Source organism: Erpetoichthys calabaricus, chromosome 3, assembly GCF_900747795.2.
Source record: "Erpetoichthys calabaricus chromosome 3, fErpCal1.3, whole genome shotgun sequence".
Lineage (NCBI taxonomy): Eukaryota > Metazoa > Chordata > Cladistia > Polypteriformes > Polypteridae > Erpetoichthys > Erpetoichthys calabaricus.
The window spans coordinates 4351305-4376129 of record NC_041396.2 but is presented as its reverse complement, the minus strand read 5'-3'; the positions used below and the strand labels follow the sequence as shown (position 1 = coordinate 4376129).

Sequence of the window (24825 nt, the reverse complement as noted above, 5' to 3'; positions counted from 1 at the left end):
GCAACCTGGGGTGTACAACCTCAAATATTAAGAATAGCAGAACTCGCTCTATGCTGCTCCATGGGAGAATATGGACTGCCCATTGGTCACGAGTCCATCCATGCCCTCAACAAGACCTGCCGAATTATCACTAAGACCAGCACCGACAGAAAACAAGTTAGCAATGGATGTGTGGTGTAACATTCAGGTGGGCTTTGCAGGTGCTGTAGCCCTTAATGTGCTGCTAGTCCAGCACAGGGGCCACTCACCCCATGTCCACGTACAGTGACAATTTGCAAGTGGTGATTAACATAACTTTAAAAGAAAACTTGAGTAATTAACTCCTTCTTTGCTTGGAGCATGTCTAGCCATTGTCATTTTCATGGAATGAGACATGCAAAGCTGTTCAGTTTCGACAAACGTTAGGGTATAACAGAAGTGAACGGTAAACTTTATTACAGTGAGTGGCTCATGGATACCTGGGGAAGGTGGCACTCTGATGGTAAATTATAAGGTGAATAGATTTTCAAAGTTCCAAACTGGGACACTTGTGTAGAATGTATGGCCCTCGTTAGTTTAATGTCTGCTTTATCTCATTGTGCTCTGACAGCGATCAGGGTGCAGAAAAAAAAAACCTTTGACACAATGAACTCCTAGGAATCCACACAGTGCTTGATGTGGACACAGATAAATGACAGTGCTGTTTGTCTTTGTCTGCTTTTTAGTCATCCTCGCCACGCTGTTCAAATTCAAAACAAGTTGTTAATGAAGCTTTTCTTGTCAGAGTTTTGATTGTGCTATTATTCATTTATAACATGAGGGGATTATGGGGTTTCATGCCCCTTCTACATGTATCATGAGGATGCTTGTGTCAGCAGAGCAATGTCTTATTAGGAGGGCAGACTGTTCAAACGGCGACATTTTGATATTCTTCAGTCATTTATCGGGACGCGCAGCCTGAAATTGGGACTGTCGCTGTCACTGGGATGTCTGTAGTAAATTATACTGACTGTCATGGTCATCCAAGGGAATGACAGTCTCGACAAAATAAATGTTGGGGTGCCAATCCAGCCATCCCTCTTTACTTCAAAGAAAAACAAAAGCAAATGCTTGGTGGTGTCAAAAAACTGAACAAAATAACTAATTCTCGCGGTATCTCCAGGTTATAGAGGAGTTCCGCGTCTCTAGTCATTTGGGGCCTCATATATACTGTAAATGGTGCGTACACATAAAAATTTTGTGTATGCTGTTTCCATGCACACATTGAGATGTATAAAAACTAAACTTGGTGTAAAGCTGCACACATTTTCACTGTAGCCCCCCTCGCCCCCAACTTGCATACGTACTTTTCTGCTCAGTTTTGCAAACTGGTGGCACCTTAGCATTAAAGCAGTGCTGCTGTTTCTGTGTGTTCTCCCTTTTTTCAGATTCGCACATTGGCGCAGGATTTATCAAGTATATCGAAATTAATTGCATATTTTTTACAAATGTAAAGCACTTGATTGTATTCATTCTGTAACAATATAATGGTGCACAGAATGGCCAAACTATTCCAAATATCATAGCTGGTTTAGCGTTGTTACTCTCAGTGCACCACTCAGAGTATTTTAACCCATTGTATCTGTGCGTGGAATCACAACTGGTTTGACATTTATTACAGAACTAATATGGTGCCAATTGGTTAATTGGAGAAAGAAAATGGAAGGACAGGGACTGGGGGTTGGTACGTTTGATAGACACAGTACTGCTGCATTAAATTATTTCATCCAGGGTTGCGCACATCCCAGCAAGAATCTTGCAGGAGGCAGGAACAATCCCTGGACAAGGCGCCAGCTCATTGCTACCACTGCGCCACCATGCCCCCATGTTTGATACATGTTTTAATGCATTTCATCATGAAAATGATATCAAGGATACATCTTAGTATTGTAATATCGTGAATATAATGTATTCTGTGTGGTGATCACTGGCTGCGTGCTCATGTCAGTGAAAGAGAAAGCCTATTTAAGAAGCACATACTGTTTCACACACATAATATACACAGAATGCGAAGCATTTTACATGCTACTTTAATTATGATGGGATTTAAGAAACTAGTAAATGAAACATCAATTTTAGAGATGATGTTTACGATGGTCTACTTTAATGACAAAATAAATTATGAGATTAAAGTGGAGATTTTGAGATTAAAGTCTGCATTTTGACCTTTTTTTCTGTCTTTTTTCTTTTCTCTGTACCCTAATACGCTTCCGTATGACACTCAGACAGTGGGCTACGACTCGCCTTTTCACATCGACGTTAATATCTGAACACTTCTTTTTTATTTCAGCACTGTGTGACTTTCTGAACTTGAACTTTTGAGTGTCATTCCATCAGTTTCCTTTTGTTGCTCATACCACTGCCTAAGCCACCAAACAGTTTGTTTTTCCTTGACTCCACATCACTGAGTAGGACCTCCACTTCATATTCAGTGAAATTATTTTTTTTTCCATGTGCTTTTACCATTGTCTTTTAGCAAAACACCAAACTGAAGAGGCTATTTATATTTATTTGCATATTCAAATACACAGTGGCGCAGTGGTAGCGCTGCTGGCTCGCAGTTAGGAGACGTGGGTTTGCTTCCCGGGTCCTCCCTGCGTGGAGTTTGCATGTTCTCCCCGTGTCTGCATGGGTTTCCTCCGGGCGCTCCAGTTTCCTCCCACAGGCCAAAGACATGCAGGTTAGGTGGACTGGCGATTCTAAATTGGCCCTAGTGTGTGCTTGGTGTGTAGGTGTGTTTGTGTGTTTCCTGCGGTGGGTTGGCATCCTGCCCGGGATTGGTTCCTGCCTTGTGCCCTGTGTCGGCTGGGATTGGCTCCAGTAGACCCCCATGGCCCTGTGTTCGGATTCAGCGGGTTGGAAAACGGATGGATGGATGGATATTCAAATATGTGAAATTCTGGGAGGAGTTTGGGTGAGGCTGTAGGCGCATGCTCGTGCGTTAAATGTGACGTTCATTGGGATTTATAAAGGGGAAGTGCATGGAACTTGGCATATGCACAGTTTTAATGCATCTGGATTGTTTTGTGCGTACTCACATTTCTGTCTTAGTCCGTATACCATGTTTTAGTGTGAACTCTACGCACAGTGTTATACATGAGGCTTCTGGTCATGAAGTGACACCTCTGTCTGGGCAGTCATGCTTTTTTGGCCATAGGACGGAAAGGGGCAGAGTCAGTTGCCCTCAGTGGGCAGTTTCTCAGTACTATGGAGGAAAAAGAAGACACATACACAGAAGGAAGACTACATACCTGGAGGGTGACTCTCTGACACTCATGACACTTTGAAATAATAAATCATTCTAAACTGCAAATAATGGAGCTGTTTGGTTGGTTTAGTGTAAGGTAAATAATAAGTAAATAATTATTTGCTATGTGCACAATGGCTTACACACCAGAAGGCACCTCATTCATTTCTAGATAAAGTTCTTATTCTCCATACTTGCATTTCATACTTTTATGGTTAGGAAAATTATTTAACTTACCTGTTACAACTTAATGCATCCAGTGGATTGAGATGCTGATGCACTGCTTCTCTTCAGTTTGTACTCAAGCCACTGGAAAGACTTCAGAAAGCAGAAACAATCTATGGATGTATATGTTTCCCTGTACACATCCATCTTGACTTGTCAATGGAGGACTATTGTCCCATGTGCGTGCAAGTACTCACTGACAACAACTTCCTATCCATTTACGCAGTGTGCTGGTGCTTCACTAACTTGTACTGAGGATCTGTTTGCCATCAGTAGTGGCTATCGGAGGTGAAAAACAGGAATATATATAAAATATACAAGTTGGTGTAACCACTGTCAAGGTAAAATTGAACTAATATGTAGATGAAGTTCCAGGGAATGTTTTAAGATAGATGAGCGTGCAAAGTTGTTAATGCTTTTCAATGGGAGAACTTTAAAAATTGTGTACGTCGCAATATCTCAATGAAAAATGAACTGTCTTAAGAAAATTGCGTTGTAGAATAAGTGTTTCAACAAAATTAGTCCACAACAGATGAGTTGTTTCACATGGAAAGACCGACGGATATGGGCTACTGCAATAGGTGCTTGATGCGATTTAAATTGGAACACACCTAAAAACTCACATTTTAGTAGGAATGGCATGAGGTGATACATAAAGAGAAGTAGCAGCCAGTAATGAACATTTAAAAGCTTCAGAATCAGATATGCACCCTACCTGTAAAACGGAAAATTGAAGTCAAGTCATTGACGTGCTTTGATGGCACCATCGAAAACTCCCAGGTTTCACCTGGACGGGAGAGAACTACATTCCTCTGTAACTGGATACTTTCATTTGAATGTCTTTCTCCTGGCCACTGGTTGGTGTTGGGGTCACGAGGTGTCATCTCATTTTAGAAGATAGGGTCTTCTAGCAATTTCAATCCTGAGATTGTGGTGAAGCACAGATTTGTTAACTTGCTTTCAGAGGGTGGCAACCCTTTATAGTACTAATCTTCCAACATGCACTGACCCCGCTGACTTTTATTAGCACAGGTAGGAGAACTCATTAGTGGTCTGCTTCAATACTTATTCCCTATCTCTTTTCAATTAATTGTGCACAATATTTTTGTTTTTATGGATTGGAATGTTAAGATTTTTTTGGCTGTGTCATTTTGCTGAGTTAATACCAATGCCTGGCCTAAATATCATGTATATACTTGAATTGGAAATATGTGAGAAAAGGAGAAAAAAATTGACACCATGAATACTTATTCCCCTCGGTATTTGGATGTGAATCTTTGCTTTCAATAACTGGTGTGACCCTCTTGTGCAGCGAGAACTTCAGCTAGACATTTCTTGTAACAGTTAATCAGCCCTGTATATCAGCTTGGAGGGATTTTCTTCTATTCCTATTTACAGAACTGCTATAGCTCAAAGATATCAGTGAGCTTCCTTGCATGAAATGCTTACAGTACACATTTCTATAGGACTAAGGTCAGGACTTTGAGTTGGCCATTCAGTAACGGCCGACCCCTCACCTAGCCGGCAGCTACACTACCAAGACCTGTGGCCTGGATAAATTACTTACATATACCAAGCCGTACCTCTAACAAATAATATTTTCCCCTCAATCGACGGTGAATCATGAGCACACAAAAGCAGGTATGTCAAATAAGTGAATAAATATATTAAATGAAACAATAACAAAATAATACTGCACATTCCCCACGTAGAAAATATATATATATATATATATATATATATATATATATATATATATATATATATATATATAGATATGTATATCCCTCCACCAAAACAGCAACGTTAAAAGACCATATATACAATAACAAACCCTCCCTTGCCCTTGTAACGTATAACACACACAACACAAATAACAATGGATGAATAATGAAATGACAATGATTGTGAGCTTGAGTCTGGGTATATTACTGTCCTGAATACGGATGACTGGTCAACAAAGAATGAATGTGTTTGAATCTCCCGGAAAAATGGAACAATCTCACCATGTTTCCTCGGCATTTGGTGGATAATGAAGTCCAACCCCAGGGTCTCTGGTGATGATTGAACTGATGTAAATACAATGGAATGAAAAACAAACTGGATACAAAGCACGATGTGAAAAATAGCAGGTAATGGTGGTTCATTGTCGTAAAATGAAATCTCCGTTTTTCTCCTTCCTCCTCTCTTTTCCCTCCTGATCGTTTAAATAGTAAAGAGCCGGACGTAATTGATTGTGAACAGGCGCTTTCCATCTTGGGGCTGTGGTCTCTCTCCCTAATCCGTCCCCTCTGTATTTACGGGGACAACATTCATTGACACACACATTATAAACAGCAAACAGGAAGATGGAAACAAAACAAACTCAGCACATACATTGAAAACACTATTACTATGTAGCCCCGCTACAATTCTAAAACATGAAATGTCTTCTGCTTTAACTATTCCTTGGTAGAATGAGTTTTGTGTTTAGGGTCGTTATCTTGCTTCATGACGAAACTTTCTCTTGAAAAGATTACCAGTTCATTTGAAGCCTGCTGTTTGAATCAATGGGGTGACAATGAGGTGTGAATGTGGGGGATACTGCCCTGAAGAACATAAGTCTGGGTCTTCACTATCAAAGTCTTATTTTCACCATACAGGTTTGTGGAACTGTGTCATGGCTCGATCAAAAGAGATTCCTGAGGACTTTGTGGATGCTCACCAGGCTGTAACCTTATATTTGAGGTCATAGTTATGCAGAAATGGAGAAAATTATAAAAAGATGTTAATGCTCACCAGGTTGGAAAAGGTTGCAAACCCATTTCTAAAATGTTTGGATTCCCCCAGTCCACTGTCAGGTAGACTGTGTACAAAAGGAGCAAATTCAACTCCAGGAGTGGTGGACCACAATAAAGATCAATCCAAGAGCAAGGCGTGTAATATTCTGGTAGGTCACAAAGAACCTCAGGATCATTTCTAAGGAGCTTAAAGCCTCTTTTGCATTGACTACTGATATTGTTAAAGAGCCCAACATCAGGAGATCACTGAACAATAATGATGTGCATGGCAAGGTTAAAATGAGACAGTCACTGCCCTCCAAGGAGAATGATGCTGCCCATTTAAAGTTTGCTAGACCACATAGTAAGCCAGAAGTTCAAAAGAAGACATTTTGGCTTGAAGGAAAAATGTTATGTTTGACAAAAAGCAAACATTGCCATCCAGCATTCTAATTTTATTCAGTCTGTGAAACATGGTGATGGCAATATCATGGGTTGGGCCTGCTTTGCTGCTTCTGGACCAGGACAGGAAAACATCAGGGCATTCCTCCTTGAACTGTAGCTTAAGAGAAAATAGACTAGTCAGCCAGACACCTTCCTTAGAAACACAAGTCATTCTACCAATGAAGAAAGTTCATGTTTTGGAAAGGTTGAGTTAAAGTCCTGACCTTAATCCTTTAGAAATATTCTGGAAGTACCTGACACAAGAAACATTCCCATAGTTGATGCAGTTTTACAAGGAGGAATGGCAGGAAATTCCTCCAAGCCAATGTGCAGGGCTGATCAACAGTCACTGGAAACATCTAATTGAAGTAATTGCTACACAAGTGGTCACACCAGTTATTGAAAGCAGAGATTCATACATTACAATGATTATTTCATCAGAAAAATAAATGAACACGTATAATGTGTTTGGGTCATTTGTTTCATTGGGTTCTTTTTAGGTAGTTTGTAGGAATCTGAATACGTTTGAGGTCATAGTTATGCAGAAATGAAGAAAATTCTAAAAAAGATGTGAATGCTCACCATGTTGGAGAAGGTTGCAAACCCATTTCTAAAAAGTTTGGACTCCACCAGTCCACGTTCAGGTAGATTGTGTACAAATTCCCTTTCCAGGAATGATCCACCAACAAAGTTCACTCCAAGAGTGAAGCTAATTCAACATGCAAGAAACAGTTTCTTTTCACACCATGATGTCGACTTTTGTCGACAACCATCTCGAAAGTCGTTATGGTGCAGCACTGATGACATTTGTTCAGTTTTTGAATGAACCTAACCAGCAATAACAAGAGACATTCATATTCTTTTATTTACCGATGACATATTTCTCTAAGGTTTTCATGTCTGCCATTGCACTGCCCCACAAACCTGAAACAGAAAAAAAGGGAAGAAAATGGAGATCATGATTTCTGGACTCATTTCCCTTTGCAATGTAATGACTTTTTATTTGTTAACAGGTTACAAGCAGATAGAATCAGTGCAATGCACCCACATCTCTTTTGCTTTTGACAGATTTCATTTGGCTATGCAGACTGAGGTTGGACAGGTTGATTCCTGAGTACCTAATTCAGATGATTAAAGGCTGACATCTTACCTTGCAGCAAATACATGCTTGGTTCAGGATGATACTCCTTCATTTCCGACCCCTCAAATTTACTCCCAAACATCTTGGTTTCAACAAATGCTCCATAACTTGGAAACCCGCATTCATACGGTGTAAATTCAAACCAGATCTCTAAGAGAGGAGAAAAAAAAGAAACAAGAAGAAGAAGAAGAAGAAAACAGAAAAACAATTACTAGATGGTTAGTGAGGATTCTGTTAACTGGTGTTGCCCAGATGTTTGGCATTGGTGCTTGATGCTCCCTCTACCCCAATAACATTACTTTATTTCCAATTATGCCTAATGCTCTTGGATATTCCATATTTACATACTTCAAGAAAAGCTTCCAACGGTGCATTGTTGTGTAGGATACTGTACTATAAAATATTCAGCTGAGCAGTCACTAAATGTCACCTCTGCAGGCTGCAGTTACTTGGCTTGTACTTTAGTGATGGTAATGAGGCTTACAAGCAAAAAGAAAGCAAAATAAATTATTTTTGGGTTGTAGGTAACTTTTCCTTGAATATACGTATAGTGTTCCCCACAACCATGGATTGTCCACTTGCAATTTCAGTTATCCACATTTTGAAAATACTGCATAAAAAAATCAAGACATTAACTGTGCACCCACCTGTCGTACAGCATTTAGCATGAATGATGCCAATGTCCGCAGTTTTTGATGTCACCCACTCCAGCCAACTATCCAACCTCCCTCTCCCTGTTAGTTTTATCAAAATATCCGAGGTGATTTTCTTTATACAGTAACCTTACCCGCACCTACAAAAGTGTAACCAATTTTGTGAAAACCGCAGTTTCCTTGTTCCAACTCGAGGCTGTGCATAGCAGAAAAGAAAATTCAGAGAGGGCTTGCAAGCAGCAGTGATAGCAGGTCTGTGATGTCTTTAGATCTCCGGGGGCTACACGGGTCAACATGTGATATGGGTAGATTGTTGAACCCCATTCGTTATGGGTACAGGGGCTAGCAAGTGTTCCTTACGAATAAGTAATTCCCAGTAAGTGTAGGTCATACGTTCAGTGATTACGCCACTACCCTCTGTATACACCACCTGTCATTACTACTGATTGAATGGTTTACTGAGCTCGTCAGATTGGCTCTGCCGCTGTCACTCATGGAGTGAATAGAAGCCAATTAAACTTGACTAAACAGAAATTAAAAAGTCGAAACAAGTTTTCTGTAGGTGAACGTGCACAAGGATCATTACCAAGTTTTGAGAGGAGCGAGAGCAGAGGGCTGATTGTGTCCATTTGATCCCATCTCCCCACGCCAGTCCTCCTCCCAAGCCTGCATGCCACCAGAAGCTAACCCCATTTTTCCCATAGGATCAACACTTCTTTAATACCTGCACGCAGTCTTTCAGGAACACAACCACCATGGATTGACTACATATAGGGTTCACTTATCTGCAGGGAAGCATGGAAAATGGGGGACTATTGTATATTAAAGAGAGATTCCACATTTACTTTTGAGACTTAAGTACAGGGCGGCACGGTGGCGCAGTGGGTAGCGCTGCTGCCTCGCAGTTGGGTGATCTGGGGTCCTGGGTTCGCTTCCCGGGTCCTCCCTGCGTGGAGTTTGCATGTTCTCCCCGTGTCTGCGTGGGTTTCCTCTGGGCGCTCCGGTTTCCTCCCACAGTCCAAAGACATGCTGGTTAGGTAGAATGGCGATTCTAAATTGGCCCCAGTGTGTGCTTGGTGTGTGGGTGTGTTTGTGTGTGTCCTGCGGTGGGTTGGCACCCTGCCCGGGACTGGTTCCTACCTTGTGCCCTGTGTTGGCTGGGATTGGCTCCAGCAGACCCCCGTGACCCTGTGTTCGGATTCAGCGGGTTGGAAAATGGATGGATGGATGGATGGACTTAAGTACACTTAATATGAGATACAGTACTTTAAAACTTGTACTTGAGTAGTTTTTCTCATGTGCAAATGTTGCTTTTTCTTGAGTCACTTTCCAGAATGGCACCTCGACCCATATCGTTGGGTACTTTATACAACACTGTCACCCACTTAAGGTAACAAATTCAAGTTCTGTTAGTAAGTCACATTGCACCACTTTATAGATGTTTTGTAAGTGTTATTAAAGGGACCACGTCCAGGGTCCTGTTACAGTTACAGTATGTTACTAATTGATGCATTATAGACAGACAGTGCCTGAATTTAAGAGAAAATTGTGTTTGAAACTGCCTTGCAGTTTAGCAGGGTCATCCTAACATTGCTACCATGTCACTTAAATTAGTAAGATGAAATCAGTCATAACATTTCACTTTATATTTTGCTTTCTTGATAACAGTTTATATTTAAGCTGTCTTATTTCTTTAAACCAAGTATCACCCTTAACACCTAATAATGAACTGTTTTGGGACCTTATATAATACTTAATAGCAGAGGTGTGTTTCTTGTCCATACCATTTATCTCTATGCTGATTGGTGTGTTTGAAATGGTTTGTACTCCTTATATATAAATGAAAGTAACTGATACAAGGAAGCTTTCTGTTAGATTTCTTCAGTCTGCCATGATGTATTTCACTGGTATGAGGTAGCTCAACCTGTAATATGTTAATTAAGGACTTCAGCATTTGTAGTTCATATATATACTGATCTGAAGTTTTATCATTGCAAATTATACAGACAGGTGTTCAAGCTAAATTATACCCAAGAACCATAATCAAAAAGCAAAACGTCAGGAGCTGCGAAGTCAAATTACGAAATAATGACAGCAAATGTGCAAAGTTTTTATCGAAACCTGTCAAAGTCAGATAATTATGGTTCTGTCATTCTGATCTATTGCTTCCTTAGCGTTACATTTATCACCCAGAAAAATTAGCCAAAAATGTTGAATTTTTTCAACAAGAAAAAGCATTATTACGTATAACAGAAACATCCATCCATCCATTTTCCAACCCGCTGAATCCGAACACAGGGTCACGGGGGTCTGCTGGAACCAATCCTAGCTAACACAGGGCACAAGGCAGGAACCAATCCCGGGAAGGGTGCCAACCCACCGCAGTAACAGAAACATGGAAACACCAAAACATAACATAAATACAGTAGGAATGTCTGACTAGTGTTCACTGCTGAGCTGATGCACACTTAGTACACGTCCTTTGTGTGACATGTTTAGAGGCATTCAAAAAACAGTCCAATATTGCAATCGTCATTTTGTCCCTTCTTATGGCGCTATTGTTGATTCCTTTTGCCAGGACAATCCCAGAGTGAGCACGTCCTCAGATGTCATGGGACTGTCAAAAATGACGCAACAGGATTAAAGATAATCAAAGGGAATATTTCTTCATCCATCTACACAGATTCTAAAACCATTTAAACTTTGCTAACAATTTTTCTTTGTTTTCTTTTTCCAGTTTTTAAACTCCCTGTGATCTTTATTGACTTAAATTTTGTTCTCGCGATTCTTGGCTTTGGTTATTGAGAGTTGTTCTCCTGGATTTGACCCTCACTTTGCTTTTTGGACTATGCCCTTCTTGTCCAGTCGCCCTCTGAAATCTTTTGTCCACTGAGCATGACAGACATAAGGAAATAATTAAACCAAATGCATTGAATTTTTATCAGAATCTGTCAAATTCAGATAATTATGGTTCTGTTGCACCAATTTATAAATAGATACATGAATAACGAGATACACGTAACTCCCTGACTCTCTGGCTGTCGTGAGACATAATTACTGCAATTTGTAGGTAAAGGAAACAAACAAATGATTTGAAAAATAATTAAAACTTCTAATTATTCACAATGAAAAACATGAGACAAGTCAAGAATCATTTCACAAAAACAATAGGTAATAAATTAAAAAAAAAAACACACCATGTTCTCATTCAAATTCTATGACTATGCTGACAACTGAGTTATTGTTTAGTAAATATTTAAAATAACGGGAATATTTGCATGCCAGGATACTTCATGACGTATATTGAATCACCTGGGTGTTTATTCTTCTTGTCACAGTCAAAGTACTCCTTATTGATAGCGGCATACACCGGGTAAGGATTGTGCCCATTCTTGACGGCTTCTTGCTGCTTTGAAAGTTTTTGATTGTGTTCCTGCAAATAAACATGAGATTTTATTCTTCTGTTACAACCTGTCCACGTTGTTGCACATGAGTGATCACATTTAAATTAACTTGAGTGGAAATGTAAATGTATTTTCTATCCACATACAATAAATAGGTCAGTGGAAAAGACGAAAGAATTGTGTTCAGTGGTGACAGCAACCCAGTATGCCATGGAATGGTGGGCAGTCCTGATACTTGTGTGGCTTCAAAATGTGAGCGGAAGTATTGTGCCGTATCTCAGTCATTGACACGTCACATCTGGCATCATGCAAAAACACTAAAGGTCTTTACAGCAGTGTGCCATGTCTCCTTCTTTTCACCTTTTTGCGTTGGAGCCGTTTCGAACACTCAGTTTCTATTCTAACTACAAGTTAGTTGCTCTATGTACTATACAGAATGAAATTCCTTTTAAATAGTATTAAATCTTCAGTTTTTATTATTTCACAGCATGTCCTGTGTTTTCTGATGGGGTGATTCCTTTAAGTCTTGTTTGGGGATCATCACTGGACACATTTGCATGCATAATTAGCCATGTAGTGTGCTCTGTCACAGCACAGGGATCAGTGTTATATATCTGGAGGCAGTACTCCTAATATTCCCATTATGGCCAACTAATGTACCCCTCAAATAAAACCACTGCATATTTCTCATGTATTTATTTATTTATTTTTTATGCATGTGAGATGGAAATTTGACAGTGTTTCTAAACGTTTGAAGCTTTGGGTCCCATTTTTATCTTTAAGTTTACTGATGACCCACATACAGCAATTGAAGAACCGGGGAGTGGGTTGATTTGAAACGACCACAAGTGGAAGAACGCGGTTTCTCATTGTAAAGAGACAGTTAGAGATATTACTCAGAGCTGTCAAGTGCTTCACTAGCTTGTGACTAAGTGATTGCCACGTTGTTGGCAACAATATTACAATATGTATGCATGAAAGTGTTGCGCATGCATGTGATGTCATGCTGGGCTTGTGAAGCACCATGGTTTGCTTGGAAAAAAAAATGTTCACCTAAGCAGCCACACGTCCAATTCACAGGAAATTATTTGGCAAACACAGAATATTTGCTGCAAAAAAATGCTTTGGTGAATTTCACCGATCAACAATATTCGCCACTATGAAAGAAATCCAGAAACAAATAGCAGGAGTCTCTAGATACTGTAACAAAAAATGAGTACAGGAATTTGGAAGACGCTCAGGGCCAAGTGTGTTGCGTCTCAAGTGGTGGCTAAAATGGATTTGGTGTAAATTGTATGATAAGTTTTTATTTAATCATTTCTGAGAATTTCCCCTCGTTTACAAAGGGCACCTTACATTTTGTGTGACAGATACTTTACACCAACATCATAATGATAACAAAACGATTACAATCGTATGCCTTAGCACATTCCATTCCAAGTTTATGATGTCATAGGCTAACTGTTAAACTTATTGGGTGAAAAGGAACACCTGTCCTGGAATGACAACCCTGATCAGCAGAAATCAACGATATCAGGTCCACCACAAGTGCAAAGAAGTAACTCTGTACTGATAACTGAATTCACAGCAAAACGTTTGATTTTCACTTCAAAGAAAAAAGCGTATTTTAAATTGTGTAGCAAATGAAATTTGCACTCTTAGCACACTCACTTTTAGCTTGTTTGTATCCTTGTTTTCTCAATGCAAAAGTGAAGGAAAAATTATTCTGGTGCAGAGATCGGAAATAGGGGACACAGCTACTTACCTGAAAGCACTTTGGAGGCTCTTCCCCGTGCTAAGATCGATTTGTGAGTATCTGGAAGGATCCTGGCTTGGATGGGCTTATGGCACTAATGCATAAGAGCACCAAGGATGTTACTTCTGATCCCAAAAAAAGGAATGAGAGGCAAAAACAAAGTGCAGTGCACGAGGCAGATGAGAAAGCATCAAGTTATATGGAAGAAACCATGAACGATGTGGGTGGCGGTAACAAAAATATCTCTTTTGACTGTGAATAACCATCCATCCATCCATTGTCCAACCCGCTGAATCCAAACACAGGGTCACGGGGATCTGCTGGAGCCAATCCCAGTCAACACAGGGCACAAGGCAGGGAACCAATCCTGGGCAGGGTGCCAATCCACCGCAGACTGTGAATAACCCTTAGGGAAAATATCCCTTCCTTTTTGCCTCCATAAAACTAATTTTAGTGAGTTTTGCATAGCCCAATAGTGAAATGGTGGACAAAACAATTTTCGCTTAACTGTATGCGAAATGTAATTTAGTTGTTTCAATAATTGCTATGTGCAATAAGATCAAAATTTCAAGAAGACACCAAACATGTTCATGGCAGAAGTTACCTTTCCAAGAACTCTGCTAACCACCGTTCCCCAGAGGTCTGTGGCTGAGTAGTCTTCCTTGTAAGCAGCTGCCTCCAGTCTTTTCAGGAGATGATCTTCTCTCTTGAGGACATCGATGATATCATCAAAATCAAAATTCGCATCCTCAAGGTTACTGCAGATTTGACTAATTGTGGCAGCAAAGTCACTGGACCATTCCACATTTTCGTACAATGAACTGATTGTCCTGAAGAATACAAAAATTGAAGTGAAAAGGTGAAGGTTATTTGTGCAATGAAAACAGACAAATGATTTGCCTTCTTCAGGCATAGGATTGTAAGTCAAAAAGCAGGCTACACAGAAAGGGGAGAATAAAGCTGCTAAGATGAATAGTGCTGTGTTGACATGGACTCACACACACCATGAGCCATCTCAGTTCATTGATTTGCATTGTGGTAACAGACTGTGGCTAGGTGTAAACCCATGACATCTGGATTACAACAGCCTTCAGAAGCTGTTTCTTATCAGCTGAGCTAAAAGATTCTCCTGGCTTTGCCCGAGCAGTCTCTGGTTCTGTACACTGCAAGTGCTGCTCAACCCTCACCATCCTGTGCAGCACCCTCACCACATGCGCAGAAGACAAGAATAGGCGTGAACTGGAGAAGATGAAGGGAGTGATCAAAAAGTCAGCTGGTTATTGACTCCTTGAGGAATGTGTGATCAAAGTTTGACCGTGAAGTTAGCTTCTGTTGGCCTCATTAGAGGTCAGTGTGGTTTGATTAGGTGTTTTTGATTTTTCACACATTACTTTTGAGTTACTGTTTGCATTCATGTCATGTTTGTGGTAACATCATTTTGATGCTTTTTGTCAGATTCATTTCACTTGTCTTGGTGCCAGTTGGTTTCAATTATAATGGTGGTGCCCATGCTGTTTACCTGTTGTGTGAGTGGCTGCTACTAGACCTCAAATGTCAATGTGATGCCATTGTATATCAGCTATTTGAGATGTTGGTGCGGTATGCAGGGTGTCCTAGCGATTAAACACATGCAAAGCCTGTGTGTGTGCTGTCTGTGATCATGGCTTTTTATTTATTTATTTTGGATAAGGATCTCCACTTTGGTCTGACTATTGCATTTTGTTCTGTTTATCTAGGTACAATTTTCACTTAATTACTTGATTTACTTTACTGGTTTTGCCAACTCTCTGGTGTTCAACCGTATCTAGTAAGCTGACTATTGGTTTGCTAATCCAAAAAAAAAAAATCTCTTTTATCTCTTGAACTTCGTTTGGCCAAAAAATATTCAGTGGTTCAGCTTGCCCATCAATCTGATCCTCACACAAGTTCTGTTCTATGGTAGGACTTGTCAAGTCTTTGGTCTTAATGGCTCAAATATTCTCATTTCATTGATGTTTTTTCCGTAATTCACAATTTCACTTCAATTAAACAAGTATCACTTCTGTTGTGATTTTGGTTCTTTTATTGTTCAATATTTAAATCTCTGTATAATTTTAGTTATTTTAGTCCTTTCCTGTGGCATTTTGTATAATTTTATTGTTATTATAGTGATGTGACAGCGGCCTTTCTTGAAAGGGTTTCTCCTGTGGTTTTCAAGTAGGCAAAGACACGTTATCTGTAGTGACGATGTCTGCTGCTAGTCACGTTCAGATATATTCACTGCATTTAAGGTCATCACATTAACCCTACGCATTACAAACTGCACTATCTGTCTATCTGTCTGTCATGTAGTGCCCCTTATGTCAAGCATCTATCAGTTATGTAGTGCACAGCCTATCTAGCTATCTATATAGTGTTTCTTTACTGTCTATCCAGATATATGCTGTCAGTTATATTACACATTTCCTATCTTTATAAACTATAGTGCCTTTCCTGTCTATTTTATAATCTGTGGTCAATTATACAATCTATCTAGATATCTATCTATCTATCCATCCATCCATTTTCCAACCCGCTGAATCCGAACACAGGGTCACGGGGGTCTGCTGGAGCCAATCCCAGCCAACAAAGGGCACAAGGCAGAAACCAATCCCGGGCAGGGTGCCAACCCACTGCAGGACACACACAAACACACCCACACACCAAGCACACACCAGGGCCAATTTAGAATCGCCAATCCACCTAACCTGCATGTCTTTGGACTGTGGGAGGAAACCGGAGCGCCCAGAGGAAACCCACGCAGACACAGGGAGAACATGCAAAATCCACGCAGGGAGGACCCGGGAAGCAAACCTGGGTCCCCAGATCTCCCAACTGCGATGCAGCTGTGCTACCCACTGCGCCACCGTGCCGCCTCTATCTATCTAGTTATCTGTAATATAGTACCTTTCTTGTCTACAGTATAGAACCATCAGCTAAAACATTTACATTTATTTATTTGGCTGACAACTTTATCCATGGTGACCTACAAAATCTGAGATACAATTAGTTGCATTTCTGTTTGTTTGTTTTCTTTTTCCAATTGGAGAACATGCAGGTTAAGTGATTTGCTTATTGTCACTCAGTGTCAGTAGTGGGATTACAGATTGTATTTTCTTTCTATTTTTCTATTATGTAGTGCCTTTCTGGTCCATCTAGCTCTTACCTATCAGTTATACAGTGCATTTCCAACTAGCTATTGATGTATTCTATAGTGCCTTTCTTGTCTATATAGCCATCAGCGATCAACACATTTGATTGTCTGTTATATAGTGCCTTTCTGCTCTGTGTAGTTTTCCACATTTCATATGATCTACATACTGTAGTGCCTTTCATATCTATCTATCTATCTATCTATCTATCTATCTATCTATCTATCTATCTATCTATCTATCTATCTATCTATCTATTATATAGTGCATTTCATAATTATCCCACGCTTTTATTTTATGAGTGATGTATGACAGACTTATTTTTTACTTTTTATTACACTTTTTAACTTAATATAAACGTAGTTTTTAAAAAGTATTTTTTATATATATACAGTATATTTTTTGCTTTGTTCTCTCCTCCCAGACATCGAACCTTACTTTATTCTTTGTTATTTAGTATTGCCTAATCTTATAATTATTTTTTATAAACTTTCTTCATCTTGTAAATCACTTTGAGCTACATCATTTGTATGAAAATGTGCTATATGAATAATTGTTGTTGTTGCTCCATTGCCCCACCAAACCCACTGTACTGATGAATCAAAAGAGTAAAAGCAATTGATTGACTTTAACACGGAAATTACAAAAGAGAATTAAATCAGTAAAGTGAATCGTGCTGCCCATTTCTAATCTACATGTGGAATTTTAGCAGCACACCAGCGCCCTCACCAGGTGGATCCTGACACTCCGCAGAGGTACGTCACACAGTCCAGCAATCCCGCCTCGAGGAATCCTGACATCGAGCCCAGAAAGCTAATCATGGCACGGAGACCCCCTCCAGAGCCCAGGACAGCAACAGTGGGCACCTGCCATGAAAATGGAAGCAGTTAGGGTTCAAGTGTTTGAAATAAATGGGATTAGTTCATCAGAGGACATCTAAAACAAAAGTCTGAAAGAATGTTCATGCCAGTCAAATCTTCAGGATTTCTACAGATTCTCTTACAGAATTTTACTTTGGCTGTTGCTTTGACTGTACAATCATATTTGTCACCTCCTAAAAATATGCAATGAAAAATATGTTTACAATTCTGCAAGCATCTTAGAAATAATAATGGGATGCCTTAGGGATTTTGCAGTTGTCCTGGAGTAGAAAATCATCAGTTTTTGAACTTCAGGCTTCTTATATTAAGTTTTCATTTTTACACAGACAAACCAGAATGGAGAATTTGCAGGACTCTTAATAGCAGTTTGGCTACAGAGGCAATTTACAATGAAAGAATTTCTCTCTCACACATACTTCCTGTATTGTACTATTAAATTATAACTTCAGTTCATCTGTTTCAGTTGGTTTATAACTGTATCTCTATTCATTAGTTTAAGTACCAGACGCCACATAACCTGGGGAAGGAAAGAAGTGTGAGGTACGGAAAAAAGGTCAACAGGCGTTGAGCAGAGACATCCATCATAAGGACAGCCAGCCAGCCAATCAAATGAGTGGAACCCCGCATGTGCATTTTAACATAAATATGGCATGTCCAAGGGACAGTAGAAGGTGACAACAGAAGGGCAAAGACAGAGGTAGCAATGGAAGAGATTTGATCTCAACATAGGAGAACATAATCTATGAATAACAACAACAGCTAAATCAAAATCCACCCAGAACAACATCCCCACCTTGACATCTCTGATTTTCAGTAAGCGTTTCTAAGATTTTTTATATCCAGACTTTGCTATATGTGTTATCTGTTATACCTTTCTTTTATTTGGTATTTTTATACATTAATAAATGCCATGTTGCTTTTATATTTTCTATACTTTGTCTTTTCTTTAGAGTGATTGAAATAATAAGAGGGCACCTAGTGTGGGGAAGATTGCTGATTTCATGGCCATGGGGTTAATTAAAACTATTGAGGTAAATTCTCAATAATTAGAACAATTGCATTAAAAGTAAGACATAGTTTGGTTAGTAAGTGGCAGATGACCAAAAGAGTTGCACTTTTTTAGTGCTGGTAAATTCTTTCAGTATTTTAATAGTAAAAGAACAGTCAAGGAGGAGGTGAAGTGCATCAGGAATAGTAAAGGGGGATTAAAAGATACAAGCAGTGAAATAGCGGACATTCTAAATAAGCATTTTTCTGAGGTCTCCATAAGTGAGGAATTGGATAACCTCCCACTGGTAACAGGGACTTCTAAGGAGGCACTAAGTGATTTAGAAATTGTAGAGAGAGAAGTGCTGCTCAGATTAAATGGCTGAAATCAAACAAATCACCCATAACAGATCATTTTAACCTTCAAGTTTTTAAGGAGGCTAGAAAGTACAGATATAAAGCCTTGACATATATTTTTATCATTGTGCACTGGGGAGATTCTAAAGGACTGGAAAATAGCAGGGTGACCGGGTAGTCCAAACAACTACAGGCCAGTAAGCTTAACATGCATCACAGGAAAATTAATGGAAGGAATTATTAAGGATAAGATTGAGCAACACCTGGCAAGGACAGGAGTCATTAGGAACAGTCAGCATGGGGTCAGATGAGGGAGGTCATGTTTTACTAACATGCTGGAATTCAATGAGGAGGAAACAGAAGTGTAAGATCAAAGTGGAGCATGTGATATTATTTATCTGGACTTTCAGAAAACATTTGATAAAGGCATCAAACTAAAAGAAGTGGGAGTTCAGGGTGATGTTTGTAGAAGTAGATAGCATTCAGAAACCATTTAGAAGGCAAATAGAATGTTGGATTATGTAGCGCCCTGATGTGTGGAGTACAAATCCTTCTGAACACTGTCGGGAAGTTGACGGTGTAGAGCAGGGGTAGGCAACGTCGGTCCTGGAGTGCCACAGTATGTGCAGGTTTTTGTTCCAACCCAGTTCCTTAGCGAGAACTCAATTATTGCTGATGAAGCACATATTGCTTAAGTGACATTTTAATGCTTCATTTTAGTGGTCTCGCTTGTTAAGGTTCTCCAACCTTAATTGCTTGTTTCAATCTTAAACTGCTGCATTCAGTGTTTTAATTGCTCCTTATTAGCAATAAGATGTAAAAGACAAAGCAGCCAGCAGTTCTCCAGCTAGCTTTTTTCTAATTACATCTGTGTGTGTTCATCATGCACGGTTTGATTTAATAAAACACTTAATAGGAAAATGTGACAGACTGAAAATGATCTGTTTTAGGCTTCAAATCATTTGGATGATATCCTTGGAAAGGAAAAAAATCTACGATATAAAAGCCTTACATTGCACAGACTAACAAGCCATAAAATTAAATAAGGTCTGAGATTGGCAATGATTGGTTTCTAATTAAGCAATTGGGTTAAATGAAAACCTGTAGCCACTGCAGCTCACCAGGACCGACATTGCCTACCCCTGTTTTACATCTTATTGCTAATAAGGAGCAATTAAAACACTGAATGCAGCAGTTTAAGATTGAAATAAGCAATTAAGGTTGGAGAACCTTAACAAGCGAGACCACTAAAATGAAGCATTAAAATGTCACTTAAGCAATATGTGCTTCATCAGCAATAATTGAGTTCTCGTTAAGGAACTGGGTTGGAACAAAAACCTGCACATACTGTGGCACTCCAGGACCGACGTTGCCTCCCCCTGGTGTAGAGTCCTAAATCTTTCTCATAAAGCAGACCCTTGATTTTCAGACCTCCTATTGTGTTTTCAAACCTAAAAGTTTTACTTCCTATGTGTAATACTTTACATACTTTACATTTACTGACATTAAACTTCATCTACCACAAATCTTCCCAAGTTTGTCTGCTGTCCAAGTCCTTCTGTGATGATTTCACGAATTCCAAATTATCTGATAATCCACCTATCTTGGTGTCATCTGCATACTTAACCAACTTGTTACTTTTATTCTTGTCAAGATTGTTTTTGTTCATTAAAAACAGCAGCGGCCCCAGCAATGACACCTGCTGGACATAATTTTTAATATCACTTTATAGCTCAACCCTTTGCTTCAAGCATTTAAACCAACTTGTATTAACTTCTGTCACAAAAGTGCGACTAGGAGCGAGCTGCGTGGACCAAGTGAAGGTAATCATCCGCCAGGCCAGGGGGTGGCGGGGTGCTCTAAACCCTTTTCTGTTATCTCTGTAGGCCAAATACGGGAAAACCTGCCTGGTTTAACAACACTTCCTGTTCTGGCGCCCAGACGGACGTCACTTCCTATTCCGGTCTAATGACATCACTTCCAGTTTCCAGTATATAAAACCTCCCTTCTGTCAGATCAGTTCAGTTCATTCTGGGAACTCAAACAAGCAACATCGTTGTGTTAACTTTAACCCTTTTGCAGCCAGGAACAATATTCAGGTGGCTGCCCCGAACCTTTTTCAGTATGTTGAGACTCATTCTTTTAAACTTCACACAGTGTATTGATTGTCCACTTCTTTTTTTTCTTTTGATTACTGACCTTTCATGTGGGGCCTTCTCCAAAGACTTCTGAAAATCAAGACAAATGATCTTACAGGTATATGCACTTCTCTGATCATCTGCTTTTTTGCTTCCTCATAGAATTCCAGTATATTAGTGAAATGCAAACTCCCCCAAGTAGACTGTTTACTGTTGTTGAGGTATCTAAGTGCTCAGAGGAAAGCCCACAGGGTTAGGGGGGAAATATGCCAATTCAAACTCGGAAAGCTGAATCCTTAAAACCACTCCATAATAAAAATATGAAGATTATTAAAGGTCCATAATGAGGCCAAAAACACTACATGAGATGTTTGGAAAGGCCTTCAAATATTTCTGGTGGTTGTCCATCTCTTCTTACCTCACTTTTGGAGACACTTCTTCCCAGTATTTGTCCCAGGGCTTGAGCGGCCTGCATCTTTCGGGCGTCTACTGCACAGAGTTCTCCATCAGAAAGGTGACTTGAGAAGCGCACCTGTTGGCTAAAATAGGAGAAGACTTCATAAGGAATCTTGAAGCAACAATGGTGTGAAATTATTGCAAGTTCGAGTGGGAATGTGAAAAAAGAACACTTGGCATGTTTGAGATATTTGTTATTCAATTTATGGGAAGCGGGTAACATTTGGGAAACTGTTTTCTTCAGGCACCAAACAATGGCATTAAATTAATGACCACCTTTTTTATACAGTCATGTGAAAAAGTATTTTCCCCACTTTGGAAATTGTTGACTTTTTCAATGTATTTGAACAGGGAATCAGTAGATCTGCATTCAAACAGTAGTAGCAGATACAGTGCCTTGCAAAAGTATTCATCCCCCTTGGAGTTTGTCCTGTTTTATTGCATCACAACCTGGAATTAAAATGGATTTTTTGGGGGGTTTAGCATGATTTGATTTGCAACAACATGCCTACCCCTCTGAAAGCGCATAATATTATTTATTGTGACGCAAAGAATAATTAAAACAAAAATAAACAGAAATCCTGAGTGCGCATAGGTATTCAGGACCAAAAGTATCTCCTTTGTAGAGCCCCATTGTGCTGCAATTAAATGTCTCTATTACCTTAGCACATCTGACCTCCATTAATCACCATACCCGACATTTTCACCCATTCCTCAAGGCCAAAACTGATCCGACTCCATCAAGTTTGGTCGGTTGTGTGGGGGTCTTCAAATCATGCCACGGATTCTTCGCTGGATTGAGGTCTGGGCCTTTCCACATCATTGAAATGTTTCTCTTTAAACCACTCCAGTGTCGCTTTAGTAGTATGTTCAGGGTCATTCATTGTCCTGCGGGAAGGTGAACCTTCATCCCCATCTCCAAACTCTGGCAGACTGAAGCAGGTTTTCCTCAAGAATTGCCCATGTATTTAGTACCATCCATCTTTCCTTTAATCCTGACCAGTTTTCCTGTTCCCACAGAATGATGCTGTTGCCATCATGCTTCAGTTTAGGAATATTGTTCTCAAGGTGATGGGAAGGTTTGGGTTTGCACCACACATGATATTTCCGATGATGGCCAAAAAGTTCAATTTTAGTCTCATCTGGCCAGAAAACCTTTCTTGTTTGGGGAGTCTGCCACATGCTCTTGGACAAACTCAAAATGCGTTTTCATGTTTTTTTTTCTTTAAGCAAAGAACCCTGCTCTATGGAGTGTTAGGTTAATTAGTAAATGAAAATGGCATTGCTGTACCCTACAATGCACTAGCTTTCCATCCAGGATTGGTTTCTTTCTTGCAACTAATTAGAACACTCTAGACGAGAACAGGCCATTCAGCCCAACAAATTTCGTCAGTACGATCCACTTATTTCTTCCAAGAAAACATCAAGTCGAGTTTTGAAAGTCCCTAACGTCTTATTGTCTACCACACTTATTGGTAGCTTATTCCAAGTTTCTATCGTTCTTTGTGTAAAGAAAAACTTCCTAATGTTTGTGTGAAATTTACCCTTAACAAGTTTCCAACTGTGTCCCCGTGTTCTTGATGAACTCATTTTAAAATAACAGTCTCGATCCACTGCACTAATTCCCTTCATAATTTTAAACACTTCGATCATGTCACCTCTTAATCTTCTTTTGCTTAAACTGTAAAGGCTCAGCTCTTTTAATCTTTCCTCATAATTCAACCCCTTAGCCCTGGAATCAGCCTAGTCGCTCTTCTCTGGACCTTTTCCAGCGCTGCTATGTCCTTTTTGTAGCCTGGAGACAAAACTGCACACAGTACTCAAGATGAGGCCTCACCAGTGCATTATAAAGGTTGAGCAGAACCTCCTTGGACTTGTACTCCACACATCGCGCTATATATCCTAACATTCTGTTAGCCTTCTTAATGGCTTCTGAACACTGTCTGGAAGTCGATAGCTTAGAGTCCATTATGACTCCTAAATCCTTCTCATAAGGTGTACTCTCGATTTTCCGACCGCCCATTGTGTATTCAAACCTAACATTTTTACTTCCAATGTGCAATACTTCACATTTACTGACATTAAATTTCATCTGCCACAAATCTGCCCAAGCCTGTATGCTATCCAAGTCCTTCTGTAATGATATAATGGATTCCAAATTATCTGCTAATCCTCTTATCTTGGTATCATCTGCAAACTTAACCAGCTTGTTACTTATATTACTATCTAAATCATTTATATATATATTAAAAATAGCAGTGGCCCTAGCACTGACCCCTGTGGAACACCACTCTTAACATCAGCCAGTTCTGATGAGGTTCCTCGCACCATCACCCTCTGCTTCCTGTGTCTGAGCCAATTCTGCACCCATCTACAAACATCACCCTGAACTTCCCCCTCTTTTAATTTGATGCCCAACCTCTCATGTGGCACCTTATCAAATGCTTTCTGAAAGTCCAGATAAATAATATCATAAGCTCCACTTTGATCGTATCCTTTTGTTGCCTCCTCATAGAATTCCAGCATGTTAGTAAAACACGACCTCCCTTTTCTGAACCCATGCTGACTGCTTAGAATAACTCCTGTCCTTGCCAGGTGTTGCTCGATCTTATCCTTAATAATTCCTTCCATTAATTTTCCTGTGATGCATGTTAAGCTTATTGGCCTATAGTTGCTTGGATCTGCCCTGTCACCCTTTTTATATAATGGGATGATATTTGCCATTTTCCAGTCCTTCGGAATCTCTCCAGTGCGCAGTGACTTCCTAAAAATATGCGTCAAGGATTTATATATGTACTCACTAGCTTCCTTAAGAACATGAGGATAAATATTATCTGGTCCTAGTGATTTGTTCGATTTCAGCTTATTTAATCTGAGCAGTACTTCTCCCTCTACAATTTCCAAATCCCTCAGTACCTCCTTAGTAGTCCCTGTTACCTCTGGGAGGTTATCCACTTGCTCACTTGTAAACACCTCAGAAAAATGTAAGTTTAATGCATCCGCTATTTCACTGTCTGTACCTTTTAATTTCCCTTTACTATTCCTGATGCACTTGACCTCCTCCTTGACTGTCCTTTTACTACTAAAATACTGAAAGAATCTCTTAGGGTCTTCTCTCACCTTATCTGCTATATTCCTCTTGTGGTGCCCGGCGGGTGTCCATGCCCGGCCGGGACGCCTAGGAGGAGT

The 24825-nt window shown here is 39.8% G+C and overlaps 1 protein-coding gene across 1 annotated transcript; it reads right to left on the bottom strand.

Annotated features, from left to right (window-relative positions):
* Window positions 1–3155: 3155 nt before the first annotated feature.
* Window positions 3156–22347, bottom strand: LOC127526994 (cytosolic phospholipase A2 zeta-like). The gene is made up of 8 exons (XM_051924288.1): window positions 22331–22347; window positions 21599–21719; window positions 17547–17683; window positions 14252–14477; window positions 11800–11920; window positions 7844–7984; window positions 7564–7617; window positions 3156–3223 (listed from the first exon to the last, which is right to left on the bottom strand). Exons 1-8 carry the CDS (start codon window positions 22345–22347, stop codon window positions 3156–3158), a joined length of 885 nt encoding a protein of 294 aa, XP_051780248.1.
* Between the last annotated feature and the right edge of the window lie 2478 nt (window positions 22348–24825).